This window comes from Rhincodon typus, chromosome 1 (assembly GCF_021869965.1).
Source record: "Rhincodon typus isolate 14 chromosome 1, sRhiTyp1.1, whole genome shotgun sequence".
Lineage (NCBI taxonomy): Eukaryota > Metazoa > Chordata > Chondrichthyes > Orectolobiformes > Rhincodontidae > Rhincodon > Rhincodon typus.
Window position 1 is genome coordinate 20351350 of NC_063332.1, and position 17696 is coordinate 20369045.

Here is a 17696-nt window from a genome sequence, read left to right on the forward strand (position 1 = left end):
AGGAAAGGTTTAAAAAACGAGGATTGTTTTCACTGGAAAGATGGCGGCTGAGAGGAGACCTGATAGAGGTCTACAAAATTATGAGGGCCATAGACAGGGTGGATAGTCAGAGGCTTTTTCCCAGGGTTGAAGTTTCAATTACAAGGGGCCACAGGTTCAAGGTGAGAGGGGGAAAGTTAAATGAAGATGTGTGAGGGAAGTTTTTCATGCAGGGACTGGCAGAAGCCTGGAATGCACTGCCAGAATAGGTGGTGGAAGCAGGCACATTAGTGACATTTAAGAGATACCTGGGTGGTTACATGAATAGGGAGGGAATAGAGGGATACAGACTGAATAAGGGCAGAAGGTCTGTTTTTTAGGTTAGTTAGGGCTTCATGATCGGCACAGGCTTGGAGGGCCGAAGGGCCTGTTCCTGTACTGTACTTCTCTTTTGTTCTTTTTGTTCTCTTCTGTAACACACTGGCTAAAGGTTACCTTAACAATATGTGAAGGGTTGCACTAGCAACTTGCATTTCTACATAACTGTGTACGTACAGAATTTTACCTACCAACACACTAGAGACAGGATAAATGGGATGGGTAGTAAGGAAAGCAAGTCCAGTCATTGGGAGCTGCAGGGGAGGCAATACCCTGGTGTTATTATCGCTGGACTATTAATCCTGAGACCCACGTAATGTTCTGGGAACCTAGGTTCAAAACCTGCCACAGCAAAGGTTGGAATTTAAATTCAATAAATATCTGGAATTAAGAATCTAATGATGACCATGAAACCATTCCCAATTGTCAGGGAAAACCCATCTGGTTCACTAATGTCCTTTAGGGAAGGAAACTGCCATCCTTACCTGGTCTGGCCTACATGTGACTCCAGACCCACAGCAATGTGGTTGACTCCGAACAGCCTTCTGGGCAATTAGGGATGGGCAATAAATGCTGCCTAGGCAGCGACGTCCTCATCCGATGAATTTTAAAAAAGGCAAATGCTTCACCAAATAAGGAGCTATTCAAAACACAGGCAATTCCCAAAGTGACTGGTTAATACACATTCAGAATATATTGGCAGTGAGCAATAATCAGATATTTAACTCAGGTGTTGTTTCTGCATAAAATGCAAAGGAGAAATTTTGAATGTTGCACTGCTTCAGAACCTCAACATGCCCACAGGAAATCTTAAAATATTTCAAGCCCAGTAACCACAATAAATAATTTTTGGCCTTTGCTGCTGTCTTGTAAAAATTTCACTATTTATCCCTTCAAATTTTTTCATAATTTGGAAAGCACCTTTTCCTATTTTGATATTTATTAATTTTAAGACTGTGAACAGCATCATGGTCCATTGCTATTAACTCCTAATGACTGCTGTTCATAAGCTCTCGAGTCATAGAGTCATACAGCATGGAAACAGACCCTTCGGTCAACTCGTCCTTGCTGACCAAGGTTCCTAAACTGAACTAGTCCTTTTCACCTGGATTTCGCCCACATCCCTCTTAACCTTTCCTATTCATGAACCTGTCCTAATGTCTTTTAAATGTTGGAATTCTACCTGCCTCTACCACTTCCTCTGGTAATATATGCACCAATATATAATAAAGTTGCCCCTCAGGTCCCTTTTAAATCTTTCCCCCCTTACCTTAAACCTATGCCCTCTTGTTTTGGACTCCTCTACCCTGTGGAAAAGATCTTGGCTATTCACCTTATCTATGTCTCTCATGATTTTATAAAACTCTCTAAAGTCACCCCTCAGCCTCTGATGCTTCAGGGAAATATGTCCCAGCCTCTCCTTATAACTCAAACCCTCCAGTCCCAGTCCTCATCAATTTTTTTTGCACCCTTTCCAGTTTAATAACATCCTTCCTTGACTAGGATGACCAAAATTGTGCGCAGTAATCCAAAAGTGGCCTTACCAATGTCTTGTACAGCCACAACATGACATCCCAACTCCTATACTCAATGTTCTCACCAGTAAAGGCAAACCTTCACCTTCTTCATCATCCTGTCTACCTGTGACACAACTTTTAAATACTATGTACCTGTACCCCTAGGTCTCTCTGTTCGACAACACTTCCCAAGGCTCTACCATTAACTGTGTAATTCTTACCAAAATGCAACACCTCAAATTAAACTGAATCTAAACACTCCTCAGCCCATTGACCCAGCTGATCAATATCACATTGTATTCTTAGATAACCTTCTTCACTGTCCACTACACCACCAACTTTGGTGTCATCCTGTACTCTTTCAAAACCTATAACTAACTCTCAAAGGAGTTGACAGATATGGAGGATTACCAAAAACGTGCACAACATGCATCTTTAGATATATGCCATTGGAAATGATTACAAATTTGGAGACAATGCTAAAATTAGACATGTAGCAAGGGGCTATTTATAAGACAAATAAAAACAAAGTTGCTGGAAAAGCTCAGCAGGTCTGGCAGCATCTGTGAAGGAGAAATTTATAAGACGTTGCTATGAAATGTGAGGAAATCATCATAGAATTCCTACAGTGTGCAAAGAAGCCATTTGGTCCATCAAGTCTCCACCAACCCTCCAAAGAGCATCCCATCCACACCCAGCCCCCACCTATCCCTGCATACTCACATTTATCATGGCTAACCCATGTAACCTGGACACTATGGGTAATTTAGCCTGACCAATCCACCTAACCTGCACATCTTTGGACTGTGGGAGGAAACTGGTGCATCCAGCAGAAACCCACGCAGACACAGAGAGAACATGCAAACTTCACACAGATTGTCACCCAAGGCTGGAATCAAACCCAGATCCCTGAGCCACTATGCCCCCTTAATCATCCATGATTAATAATGACGTACCAGTTTTTCTCCTGTCCTTCACTGAATATCACCCACACATTCAAACATATCCCTCACTACTGGAATTAAACTGGCTACTCTACATTTTATGTGCTTATGTCTCACGCTTTTTGTTGACTAATATCTAGTTCTCGAGTACAATTCGTGTGACTATAGAAATCTCCTGAACACTGACCTCAGCATCAGCTCCTTCCTTTCTTATTTCCTTCAGGACATTAAGAGTCATGTCCCATTAGGCTCAGGTTCCCCACAGGATTTCATTTTGCCTGTTAACGCACTGTTAAATTCATTTGCATAAAATTCATAACATGTCATTTTAATCAGATCACTCATCTGCTTAAAATAACTAACTGCTTCAAAATAGAAAAGGCACTTTACATGAACCCATTAACTTGTGCAGTACCAAAGGAAATTTGGCTGTTTAATTCTCTGAGTTTCTGCACAGCACACACTTTACTGATAGCTCCTTATCTTATGAGTTTTTAATGAAAGAAAATGACTGGGTCTAGGCTGAAAATCAGTACAGCTTATCTATGATCTCTTGGTTTTCTAAATCTCTGACCTTTGTATGACCTGCAGAAACTACTTGGTCATTAACACCCATACCAACACCTCCCAGAGCTTTGGCATTTTATTAAGATCCCCTTATATTACTTTCTTCTGCATTCCACCTTCTACTGTTTGATACCCATTACCTCTCCTCATACTCTACAGTTACCTTTAGCTATATGAAGCATAAATCCAAATTTTAATAACCTTTTATTCTCAGTAACTTTCACAGTTAAAATATCCCAGCATTGAGGTCTGCCTGTCTTCTGGCTGAGAGCTATAGGAATTTCAAATTTATGACTGAAATCAATTGGAACCCTTCTCTTCCCAGTGATGGTACACAACTTGTCAAATTTATCAAAGGCCTCTATTTGAAGCAATCTATATATTTTTTAAAAAATGACAGAGGATTGATACCTGGATTTTTAGAATGCTTAGCTCGTTTTAATCTTTGTAAATGTTTGGCAGAATGAAATCATAATGAGTGGAAAATAAAACAATATCAGAATAGCTCTAAGGTACACTTTACATTCACATTTATTGAGAGTGCATCTTCACCGGGAGCAGATCTATTTTCCTTTCTTTCCTCCTTATTGTATGACTCTCTATTTCTCCTACACTTGCTGTTTTCCTTTCTTTTCAGTCTCTAGCTCCATACCTTCTTGTACTTTCTCTCACCACTCCTTGGTTTCCCCTGCTGTTGCTTTTTCAATCTCATTAACACAGTCCACCAGTTCACCATCAGCTAGATAATTTTGTGCTCTGGAATCTGTTTTGTTAAAGTGCATCACTGCAGTGACCAGCAACCTCCATCTCATAAGATTAATTATGGCTGCCCTTTCCAATGGATTCATTTTTAAATTCTAAGAAAAGAAATTCCCTCCCTGATTTAGAAATCATAAAATTTATAAAAATGTATCATTTACAAAATAAATTCAATAAGACAATAGTGCAAAACAAGACACTAAATCTTTGGATGGTAGCCTGCAAGAGGAAAAAGGTTCAAGTCTGTGTGCAAAATGAAATGAACATTCCAACCAATCATCTTTAATCATTTGTGCCAAGTAGATAATACATCTCAGCCTCTGCCTGAGTCACCAAGATCACAAATGCTAGTCTTCAGCTAATTTGCATCACTCCATACAATATCAAAGTACCAGCAGAGTGCACAGAATCCAACAAGTATGTGGGCTCCAACAACCTAACATTAAGTACTGAACACCGATGCTCTACAACTACCCTTGCCTTTTGTCAAGTTCTTTCAGTACAGCTAATATGACTAATTATTTTACGAAAGTTTCATATTTTTATTATTTTGAGAATAAATCAACTTATCTGCGATTCTTCAGAATTCAAGTTCTGCAGAGGTATCTTTTGTTTTTAAATGGTCAATGAACAGACATATTGGAAGTATTTTCAGCAAGGCGTATCTTGTAAATCAAAAAATGTTTCAGTTAATTGCTGGACTTGTTCATTCCCCTTGGTCACCCTTCGTGGCTATTTGAACATATTTTGCAGGCAACTTGGGTTGGTTTGGTTACCAGTTGGGGGAAGCCTGTTGAAGAAAAGGCTGAATTCGAGAGGTGAGATTAGAATGACTGCCCTTGACATTGAGGCAGCATTGACAGCGTTAACCAAGTGCAACATTAAGGAGCCCTAGCAAAATGGGCATAGGAAATCCAATGGGAACTAGAGGAAAGCTTCCTCTGGTTGGAATCACGCTGGCTAAAAGGAAGATGGTTGTGGTTGTTGGAAGTCAATCACCTCAGCTCCATAACATCTCTACAGGAGTTCCTCAGCATAGTGTCCTAAGCTCAACCATCTTCAGCTTATTCCTCAATAACCTTCCTTCCATCATAAGGTCAGAAGTGGGGATGTTCACCAATGATTGCACACAATGTTCAGCACCATTCATAATGCTTCAGACAAGGAAGTAGTCCATGCTTGCATGTAACAAGATCTGGAAAAGCTTGGGCCAATAAGTAGCGAGTAACATTCGTTCCACACGTGCCAAGAAATGAACATCTCCAACAAGATCATTTAACCCTCTCCCCTTGACATTTAATGGCATTACCATCACTAATTTCCATCCTATTAACATCCTGGTTGCTTATTATTGGCTAGAAGCATAAGTGCATCAGCCACATAAACACTGTGGCTACAAGAACATGTCAAAAGTTGCATATTCTGAAGTGAGTAACTCAACACCTGGCCTCCCAAAACCTATCTACCACCTACAAGGATTGCAACTGAACCTCCACTTGCCTGGGTCGGTAGAAGTGCAATGACACTCAACAAACTAGAAACCATACAAAATAAAGTAGCAATACCCTGTCCACCTCCTTAAACATCAACTCCCTCTGCATATGCCATAAAGAAAGCCCCCTGCATCAATTAGCCAAAGCTTCATCAATAGCACTTTCAAAACCTACACGTCTGTCACTTAAAGGAACAAAGACAGTAAACACACGGCAACATCACCACTTGCAAGTTGCCTTCCAAATCGCGCGCCATCTTGACTTGAAAATATACCATCGTCAGGACTGACACACGAAATTCCAAAATGTTATAACCGTAGTCAAATTCCAGTAAGACAACTTTAAGTTCTGCTATTTGTGATGTAGTTTTGCAGCATATTGTTACTATTTGAGAACTTGGATTCAAACGTGGAAGAAAAAATGATTTGTGGTTTCACTTCTGTAACCCAGTTTTTTTTTTACGAAGGTTAGAAAGTCATTTTTAGTACTGAACTAAAAATAACGTTTCCAGGAAAGCATATACCTTAAATTATACAACTATCAGCTGCCTGGAGAGTTAATTGCTGAATGCTCACAAAGTTGTGTTTTATTACCACAACAAAAACAAGTGGTCCAGATGCCTCCAGTGGGTCGTTATCAGGATTAAGAGTCCAGAAGATGAAGAGTGCTGCCTACCTGGTGCCATAGTTAAGAATATCTCACATGGGTTGCAGAGGAACTTGCAGTAAGAGGGAAAGATTCAGTTATCATGGTCTGTTTAGGTGCCAACAAAATAGGTACAAACAGGAAAGATGTTCTGCTGAGGGACTATGTGCAGTTTGGTACCAATTTTTAAAAAAAGCAGAACCACAAAGCTAACCAGAGATAGTAGGAACTGCCGATGCTGGAGTCTGAGATAACAAAGGTGTCGAGCTGGATGAACACAGCAGGCCAGGCAGCATCAGAGGAGCAGAAAAGCTGACATTTCGGGTCTGGACCCTTCTTCAGAAATGGGGGAGACCCTGAAGAAGCGTCAGCTTTCCTGCTCCTCTGACGCTGCCTGGCCTGCTGTGTTCATCCAGCTCTACACCTTGTTACCACAAAGCTAATAACCTCCAGACCATTACCTGAGCCATGAGGTAATTGGGATTCAAATCGATGTCCCTCAAAGCATTAGCCTGGGGTTCTGAATTACTAGTCCAATGACATTACCACAATGCCAACCCACCCCAGTAAAGTTACTCCATTTAGTAACATGATCAGTGACTGAAGACCTGATGAAATCGTTTCAGCCATCAAACCAAATGCGCACAAACACTTTATTCCACAAATAAAGACCATGCTCTGTATCGATCACACAGCAAATGGATGAATGATGTTCCAATTGGACACGAAAACCATGTTTTAGTACATCCGATCTGGTCAAAGTGCAACAAAACCCAGTATGAATGAAGATTGATGCAGAGCTACTACAGGGAAAACCTAATGTACTGGATTACAGAGGTTTCCAAACCAGAGAGCGTCAGATTACGGAGCTGCAATCTGTACTCTTCAAAGTTTAGTCACTGTTGCCACTTAAAAAACTCAGTGACCAATTTGTACATTTCATACTCTCAGAAACAACAATTTAATAATGTCTTCCATTGTTTGTAGGACAAAATACAGGCAGGACTCCAAGGAGAATTCTCTTCTTCTAAATAATGCCATGGAATCTTTTAAATCTGTCTGATGAGAGGGCAGGTGGGGTCCAATGTTTACACGTTACCTGAAAGATCAGCCCTGCTGCCAGTGCGGCACTCCCTTAGCACTGCTCCAATCCCTGGAGAGGGAACTGAACTCAAAACTGTCTGACTTGGAGGAGAGGCTGCCACAACTGACATCACCAGAAAAGTGACAAGATTAGAATCAGAAACAGAGAAAATTTACAGTATGTGAGGCCACTCAGTGCATTATGTCTATGCTAGCAGAAAGATACAATCCATCTTAATGTCACTTACAACTCTGTAGGTTACACAAGTGCATTTTCACGTGTCTTTTACATGTGATGAGGATTTCGGCTTAAACCACTGTTTCAAGCAGTATGCTACTAGTTTCTAAATAAAAACATTTCTCCTCAAACATTTCCTCTAACTAGTCTGCAGATAATTTTAAATCTCCCCTTCTTGACTTCTTTGCTCATGGCATGAGGACTTGCCTATCCCCTATAAGCCCCTCATTATTTATATGCCTCAGTTAAACCATCCTTTTCCAAAGAAAACAACCCTATCCTATCCCATTATTCCTGTAGTGAAAATTCTCCAGTCTGGGCAGCTTCCTCGTCAATCTGTGACTATCTGCAGTGAACCTGTAAAATAGGAAGACATGTAAAAAGCTGAAAACATACCTGTTATAAAATGCAGCGTAATTGGCAAGTTAAACAAAAGTGGATGCCTTGATCCCAGGAAGCTGAGAATGAAAGCTCCAAAGCCGGTCAGTATTCCAAAGTAGCTGCATGTGGCCATCACAATTAGTAGAGAAATCCCTTCATAGTTGAGGACGGTATTTGGATCTGCAGAAGACAGTTGAAGAAAGGCTGGTTCACATAAAGGTAAAGTTGCCATCGTCCTCCTACTGGACCATACGGCTGCTCCCTCATTGAAAAGAGACAAATGGTGGTAGGTTAACCTGAGGGTCACTATGCCTTAGGCAAGGGGAGACGTTGAGAAGGAAAGTCCTTGATGTAATCTCAGCCGACCTCACACCGTTGGCATCATGTTGCAAAGCAAAACCAGCAGTCCAGCCAACTAAGCCACCCAAACCCCCAGGTTAACAATAATGCATTAATTGAAAGAAGAAATCTTGTACACAAGAAGCTACAGCAACCAATTCCCATTTGCAAGACCACTAATTTATTTGAAACAAGCAAATTCAAGCCAGGTTCAGAAAGGTGTCTATAACAATGATTGTATTCTACACTTGAAATGCTCTTGGGTTCAGCATCACCAGACACATCTTTGATAGATGGTCCAATCCCTATAACCTAAAGTACAAGGGCAAGGAGGTGATGCTGAACTTGTAGAGGACACCTGTTAGATCTCAGCTGGAGTACTGTGGATAGCTGTAGCAGCCACATTAGAGGGAGGATATGAACGCGTTGGAGAGAGTGCAGAAGCAGTTTGCAAGAATGGTTCCAGAAATGAGAAACTTCAGCTCTGAGGATAGATTGAAGAATTTGGAACTGTTGACCTTTCTGAAAAGAAGGCTAGGGGGAGATCTGACAGAGGTTTCGAAAATCATGAGTGGGCTGGATAGAGCAGATAGGGAGAAACTGTTCCATTTATAAAAGGAACAAGAACGAAAGGAGCAGAGATGAAGTGAGGAAAATTTTTCTCATTTAGTGAATAGTTAGGATTATGGAATGCACTGCCTGGAAATGTGGAGGAGGCAGGTACAACTGAAGCATTTAAGGGGGCATTGAATCACTATTTAGATAAAAATAACATGCATGGGGACAAAGCAGGAGATTGACGCTAGATAACGATGCCAGTTTGAAGAGCTGGTGCAAGCATGAATGGCCAAATGGCCTCTTTCTGCACCATAATGATTCTAACTCCAACAGGCTTCCCATTGGCCAGAATGTAGCTGCTGAGAGTTCCTATCCAGCCCACACCCATGTTCCAAACACAGGGAAGAATATGTGGAAGATTCTGCAGTACATCCAATCAGAGGCTGTTTCCCTCCCATCTATATGTAAGAACTAGGAGATCAGGCTGATCTCATCTCAGCCTCAACTCCACTTTCTCGCCTTAGTAAAGTTACATCATATGGGATTCAGGGTGAACTTGCCAATTAAATACAAAATCAGCTTGATGATAGGAGACAGAGAGTGGCGGTTGAGGGTGGTTTTTCGGATTGGAACCTTGTGACCAGTGGTGTCCTGCAGGAATCGGTCCTGGACCCACTGTTGTTTATCATTTATATAAACTATTGGAATGATATTTTAGGAGGCACGGTTTGTAAATTAGCGGATGACACCAGCATTGGTGGTATAATCTGAAATAGCTCCACAGAGGCCAGTAATCCCATCACCGAGTCACCCTTTACTTACACGTGGAAAGCCCTTGACACTGGCTCACTTCCCTCAGAGCATCAGAATATTTAACGTATCTTTTTATCTATCAGTCAGGGCTCCCTGATTGGACCAGGTTAACAGCCCCAATCAGGGAACTCATATTCTATGACATCCACCAGGCTAAAATCACTGTAAGGTCAATAGTGAAGAAGGGAATCTAAGATTAAAAAGGGATCTAAATCAACTGGACCAATGGGCTGAGCAGTGGCAGATGGAGTTTAATTTAGATAAAAACAAACAAGGGCGGGACTTATCCAGTTAACGGTAGGACACTGGGTAGTGTTACAGAACGCAGAGACCTAGGGGTTCATGTAATTAATTCCTTAAAAGTTGTGTCACAGGTAGACAGGGTGGTTAAGAAGGCATTTAGCACACTTACCTTCATTGCTCAGACCTTTGAGTATAGAAATTGGGACGTTATATTGAGGTTGTACAGGGCATTGGTGAGGCCACTTTTGGAGTACTGTGTGTAGTTCTGGTCAGCCTACTATTAGAAGAACACTATTAAAGTGGTGAGGGTTCAGAAAAGATTTACCAAACTGTTGCCCGGTCTGGAGTTATAAGGAGAGGTTGGATAGGCTGGGATATTTTTCACTGGAGAGGTGGTGGTTGGGAAGTGACTTTAAAGGAGGTTTATAAAATCATAAGGAGCATAAATAAGGTGAATAGCAAAGGTCTTTTCCCTAGGAAGGGGGAGTTCAAAACTAGGGGGCATAATTTTAAGATGAGAGGAGAAAGATTTAAAAGGGACCTGAGGGGCAACTTTTTCACACAGAGGGTGGTTTGTGTGTGGAATGAACTACCAGAGGAAGTTGTAGATTCAGGTGTTTTAACATTTAAGAGATATTTGGATAAGTACATGAGTAGGAGAGGTTTAGAGGGTCATGGACCAAACGCAAGGCCTGTTGGGCTAGCTTAGCTTGGAAAACTTCACTAGCAAGGGTCTGTTTCTATGCTGTCTGACTCTATGACTCTACTCCCCATAACCTTTCAAACCATTATTAGTTAAAAATCTGTCTATCTTCTCTTTAAATGCATTCAATGCTCCAGCATCCATCATACTCATGGATAATTTTAAAGATTCATGAGCCTTTTGAGAGAAGTTCTCCTCATCTCTGTTTTAAATCTGTCACCCCTACACTCAAAACTATGATCTCCTGTTCTAGATTGCCCCATGAGGGGAAATATCCACTCTCTATCTACTTTGTCAATCCCCTTTATCTTCTCATATTAGATCTCCTCTCATCCATCTAAACTCTGGCGAGTTTAGGCCTAAACTGCTCAATCTCTCCTCCTAAAACAAGCCTTTGATTTCTGGAATTAATCTAGTGAACCTTCTGTGAACTGCTTCCAATTTAATTACATCATTCCTCAGGTAAAGGGACCAGGAATGTACATAAAACTGTAGCCTTGTCATCACGCTGTGCTAACATCTCAAACTACACTAAAGGCTGGGCAGTCAGGAGTGGCACCATCTGTAGAGGGGAGGGGAAGCGGTTGATGGAGGAGACTACAAAGTATAGGCTGCCTGCTGGTGGGTAAGGGGTAGGGGTTAGCCGATCGAAAATGAAGCCCAAGATGGTGCGTGGGCTGGGGGAAATCGAGGCTGCACCTGATTCTGGAGAAGACAAGGTTCTCTCCCTTGTGCACTTAGACTGGCCTTCTGAAAGACTGCAGTCAAGACAGTGAAGGGTGCAAGATGGTGGGAACGAGAGACAGGGTGAGGAAGCGAGAAATTGTGCGAGTGTGAGAGGATGTGCGAGGGAGTGAGGGAGTGAGGTGCACGTGAGGGAGTGAGGGAGTAAGGGTGGTACGTGACTGAGTGAGTGGGTGAGTGAGAAAGTGAGAATGTGTCAGGGAGTGACAGAATGGATGAAGGAGTGACAGAGCAGGTGAGGGAGCTGGTGAGGGACTGAGAGGATGGGTGGAGAGAGAGAGTGGATGAGGGAGTGAGAGCATGAATGAGGCAGCGAGAGAGAGGATGAGAGAGAGAGAAAGGATGAGAGATAGAGTGGATGAGGGAGTGCGAGAATGAGCCAGTAATGAGGTGTGTGTGGGTGTACATGTATGGAAGGGGCTGTGAGAGAATGCGGGTGAACTCTTGAGACTCAGTGAGTCAGACAGACACCCTTCCTTCCCTCCTCCTCACCTCCTAAACTACCTCCAAAATTCTATCCACAAAGTAGGCTGGGGAAGGATGAATCTCCAGGCTGAAAGGCAACACTCTTCAAACTGCACTTTCAAATGAATTCCACCAAGTCTAGCTCAGAGTCTGCGTCACCAGAAGCAAGGTCTGTGTTAGACAAAGTCAATTCAGCTCTTTCCTAATTCCCATCACCTTTGGTCAGGACTTCTCTCCGTCTCTAGATCTCCCCAGCACACCTTCACGTGAAAAGGTTGGATGAGCCGGATCTAGGTAAACAATAGCATGGCATGGAGATTTTAAGAGAACTACCACTCTGCTCACTGGCTACTGAAATGACAAGTGCCAACAAAGCAGGTTTTCTCTCATTGAAGTAAATGTGAAAGAATGCAATGGAGATGAGGCGTAGATTCAAGTCAACTAATTGGTGTATTTTTACACAAATGAATTCTGAATACGTTGAGAATTTCCTACACTGCTTGTTTACCAGAATATAATAAAGTTGGCAATCTTATGAACTCTCTCAGCATATGTCAAATCTTAAGTCAAACTATTTCAAAAGTTTTCAAAGGTTTTCTGTTCCAACTTGCTTGGGCTGAGAGGGGGTGGTTCACAGACAGCACATATAAGATAGGCAACAAGATTCTCTAGGACCAGATCAGCAGGTTAGAGCACAATGTTGATCACAGCACCGTGCTCCAGTCAGGGCTTATTCTTACAGTATGGGCAAACAGTATGCCTCATAGTTAAATTAACCCTGTCCAACAGGAATGAGCGAGAACAGTTTCTGTGACAACGCAATGGTTTTTCACTGTTTCAAAGCCAAAATACGCAGCACTAAGCATGTCGCACTGATGTCACAGACAAAGTTTGACTTGGTCTGAGTAGTGAGGTCATAGCTCTGTGTAATATTTATAACTTATGATGGCAATCCTCATTTCAGCCTTCAAAATAATGAGGGTTACCATTGACCAGAAACTCAACTGGGCTCAACACATAAACACAGTGGCTAACAGAGCAGGCTGGGAACACTGCGGTAAGTAACTCACCTCCTGACTCCCCAAAGCCTGCCTATTAAGTCACATGATATAACACCCCTCTTGCCTAGGGCTGGGTGCAGCTCCACAACAAGAAACTATCCGAGATAAAAAAAGCAGCCCACTTGATTGGTATCACATCTACTCCTTCCACTACCGATGCTCAGTTGCAGCTGTGTGTACCGTATACAAGATGTATTGCAGCAATCCACCAAAGATCCTTAGACAGCAGCTTTCAAACCCATGACCACTTCCATCAGAAGGACCAGGGTGGCAGATACATGGGAACACCACCACCTGCAAGTTCCCTCCAAGCCACTCATCATTCTGACTTGGAAATAATTCAACATTCCTTCAATGTCGCTGAGTCAAAATCCTGGAATTCTTTCTCTAATAGCATTGTAGGTCTACCTACAGCACACAGATTGCAGCAGTTCAAGAAGGCAGCTCACCTCCACCTTCTCGAGGGCAAATAGGGACGGTTACAAAATGCTGGCCAGCCAGTGACACCCATGTCCTGCGAGTCATTAAGAAATTCTCCAGATAATGTGAGAGTACTTTCTGGGCACACAGTTCTTTACATGGGGAGAGATACTAATTCCTACATAAGAACCGAAAGAACTACGGATGCTGTAAATCAGGAACAAAAACAAAGTTGTTGGAAAAGCTCAGCAGGTCTGGCAGCATCTGTGAAGAAACAATCAGAGTTACCATTTTGGGTCCGGTGACCCTCCTCATAAATGGGTCTTTAGACAAGATGTAACAAGTGATAAATCACAGGAATCGGTGCTGGGACCTCAGGTTTTTATCATTGATATACATGACTTGGATAAAGGGATCAAAGATATGGTTGGCAAGTTTACTGATGACGCTCAGACAGATAGGAAAGTAAGTTGTGAAGAGAACATTAAGAAGCTTTAGAGGGTTATAGAGTGGATAGGTTAAGTGAGTGGGCAAAGATCTGGCAAATGGAGCACGTGGGAAAATGTGAAATTGTCCATTAGCAGAAAGAATAAGTGGTGAGAGATTGCACAGTGTAGCGATGCAGAGGGATCTAGGTGAACTAATACATGAATGGCAAAGTTTTAGTATGCAAGGACAGCAAGCAATTGGAAATGCTAATTAGGAATGCTCATGTTTATTACAAGGGGGATTGAACATAAAATTAAGAAAATGATGCCTCAGTTACTCAGACTACTAGTGAGATCACATCTGGAGAAGTGTGTATAACATTGGTTTCATTATTTAAGGAAGAATATTCTAAGGTTGGAGGGAGTTCATGAAGGTTTGGCAGACTAGAGAGGCTAGGGTTGCGTCCACTGGAGTTTAGAAAAGAAACATATAAGGTGCTGAGGGTCTCGACTGGCTGGATATGGGAGAATGAATGCTGGAGAAACTCAACAGGTGTGACAGCATCTCTGGAGGGAAAAAACAGGGTTAACATTTTGAATCTCATTGTCACCCATTTCAGACAGAGATAAGGAGACTTTTTCTTCTCACAGAGGGTCATAAGTCTTGGGAATTCTTCTTCAAATGACACAGGATTTAAATATTTTTAAGGCACAGCGAGATAGACTCCTCAGTTCTAAAGAAGAGTTATATCAGACTTGAAACATTAACTCTGGTTCACATTTCACTGATGCTGCCAAACCTGCTAATTTTTTCCAGTACTTTGTTTATTTACCAATGGAAATCAGTCTCTTCAAGACTGCAGGGAAGAAAACTGAAGGAGCAAAGACCCGAGTTGATTAATCTTCATCGTATTTCTAAAATACATTACAAAATGTTTGATTCGCTGACCACGACTTGGTAATGACTCACTGAGTTGCAAGTTAGCCCACTCATCAGATTAGAAATTACACAGGTCCATGCAATACCTATCATTTCTAGTGTACAATATGCAGTTTATATGGATTGGAAATTATGACTGTGAAATAAGCAATACTGTATCACCCCCATAAAGACTACATGCACACGGCAGTGACAGATATAGAATCAATTTTACACATGGCTCATTTGGCACAGGAAGAAACCTGACACATTGAAGGTGGGGGTGACTATAATCATTAAATGACATCATGTCACATCCACCCCAGCTAGCATTTTACTTTCATTCTACTTTTCTCAGAACTAATCTTTGATGTATTGATCATATTGACATCTTCCACTTTTAGAAGTGACCCTAGGTATCAGGAAGTCTTTGGAAAGTCCCTCTCCACATCGTCCCTAGATAACACATAGGAAAAGTTTGCAAGTCATGGCATATACAAAAGTGTTCTGTTCTTAATGCTCTACTTCCACTAGGTCAAGTTCTGGACTCTATACTCACAATAGATTAGACTCTCATAATTAAAATAGATTCCGCCAAGCAAAAATAATACTTGGGAAACAGCCCCAGGACAGCCAAAGCTCTTGTGGTCAGTGTTCAAGATCCAGCTACTGCCAGGTGCTACATCAATGATCTACCCCATATCACAAGGCTATAAATGGACATTCTGATGTCTATTTGCTGTTACTTAGATGATGAAGGGTACCACGCCCACATGTAAATAGACCTGGGTGCCGATAATGGAAAGTGATTTTCAACCCGTACAAATAGCAGGCATTGACCAACCCCAACAACAGGGGTCCTAACCACCCTCACTCTGCCCAAACACCAAGGTCATGTCGATTATCATTAATCTGCAGTACATCAGCCACAAAACCACTGCAGCTAGTGGAGGTGGTCGCTGTCTGGGTCTTCTGCATAAAGTGGCTCAACTTTGGATTCTCCGAAGGCTTTCCACCACCTACAATCCACATCAAGAATATGATGGAAAATTCCTTAACCCCAATATGGTTCACTGTTGTCCTTTTAGGGAAGGAAACTTCTGTTCTCACCCATTTTGGCCGACAGGAGACTCCAGACTGACAGCAACACGGTTGTCCTGAGAACTAGCCCAGCAACCCACTGAGTTGTATCCAAGGATAACCATAACATTAAATGCCGGCTCAGCCAGTGATACCCACATCCCATGAATGGATAATAATTTACAAAATCTTACTTTTGCTATATGTCCACAGCTGCAAAAACACTCAAGATGCTTGACAACCCATCCAGGATAAAGCAGTACACTTATCGGTTACATCAGGCACTAACCTAAATGTTCAGTCACTCCATCCTCAGCATTGCATGGTGGTAGAATCATCAAAACTTTAGGGCACAGAAAGTGGCCATTCAGCCCCTTTTGTCTGTACTGGACAAAAGAAAGCCAGCTGCCCATTCTAATCCCATCTTCCAACAACTGATCCATAGCCTTGAAGGTGGCAGTACCTCAGATGCAGATCTAATGGGTTGAGAGTTTCTGCCTCCACCACCAAAGAGTTTCTTTTTAAATTTATTTCAGCTATAGAATTTTGTTTTATTCAATCACAGATTTGGTTTATTCATTCACAGAATGGTTGCCCATCCTTCATTGTCCCTGAGAAGGTGGTGGAGATGATCTTCTTTCCCAAACTGCTGCAGTCCATGTGGTACAGGTACACCCATTCTGCATCACTGACAAAGCTAGTATTGATGGCCCATTTCCAGCTGCTCTTGAATACAACTGAACGGCTCGCTACGCTGCTTCAGGGAGCAATTATGAGTCGCCAATATTGCTGTGATCAGGAATCACACGGAAACCCAGATCAGCATGGCAGAACACGTCCCATGAAGGACGCTGGTGAACCAGATGGGTTTTTACAATTATTACAGAGATTAATATTTTGTTCCAGATTTACTAATGAAGTGATTTTAAATTCCCTCCTTTGCTATGGTGGGATTTGAGCTCATGCCTCCAAAGCATTAATCCATTTGTTTAGGAATTACAAGTCAGTAACATTACCACTATGTTACCTTAAAGGATGCACTACAGTAACATTGTTTTGTACAGTTCTCTATCTGGCTCAAATCAGACTTAAGCTAATCTTTCCATCCTCACGTGTAGCTGGGCAAAACACTGAACACTTTGTGATTGCAAGCTTCTGTTCAATAGCTTTAACAATGTCTTTAAAGAAGTATCAAACTATCGATATAGAACAAGGGACACGTGTTAGCACTACTTAGATGTGGAGATTAGTAATTGTTCAGACTATAGATATTGTCAATGCGGCAGTCACGTGGCCAAAACTAATAAAGTAAATCTTATTCATTGTTGAGAAAATCGTTATGAGATTTGGAAGTAAGCTTCATTGACCCAAAAGTAATCAGATTTGGTACAAACCTTCTTTTTGTTTCTGGATCTTATAAATATCAAACTATAAGTAGCCAACATAGCTGACAATTGTCTGTTTTAAGTGTGGTTCATAGACCTCTCTGTTCACTGGAGTAAAATTGGTTTCTTATTACTCACTGGCACACATTTTCAAAAATGTTGAAGTCATGGGAGGTGGGGGAGGGATAAAGCGGGGTGGAATTAAGTCAGGTCTAAAAGGCAAAAATGATTCATAAAAAGTTATCAGAATGTGTAAATGAGCATGGAAAAAAATTTGAATGAAAATATTAAGAAACTGTACAGTGTGTAGCAATTATGAATCACAGTTAGAATGGCAGCTTGCAGGTCCGTGCCCATGTACGGCAGACTGTGGCAGACCTCCAACAGATCTCCAATCTCTCCATGGAGACTGTCAAATCCAAGCCAGAGCCAGAAAAGGACTGATAATGTCGGTGCAATCCTCCATCCTTCAACCTAGTTTGCCAACTGCCTCTGACAAAGCTGCCTGTTGTTTCTCGAGATAGTAGGAACTGCAGATGCTGGAAAATCCGAGA

At 41.8% G+C, this 17696-nt stretch overlaps 1 protein-coding gene across 2 annotated transcripts in view; it reads right to left on the reverse strand.

Moving 5' to 3' along the window:
• The window catches only part of LOC109933413 (transmembrane protein 127), a 45748-nt gene that overhangs the window by 13286 nt on the left and 14766 nt on the right, over positions 1–17696 (reverse strand). For both annotated transcript variants that reach the window (XM_048597670.1, XM_020532397.2), the window contains exon 2: positions 8000–8164. In XM_048597670.1, coding sequence (XP_048453627.1) covers positions 8000–8164 — 165 coding nt within the window. The remainder of the gene's footprint in view (positions 1–7999; positions 8165–17696) is intronic.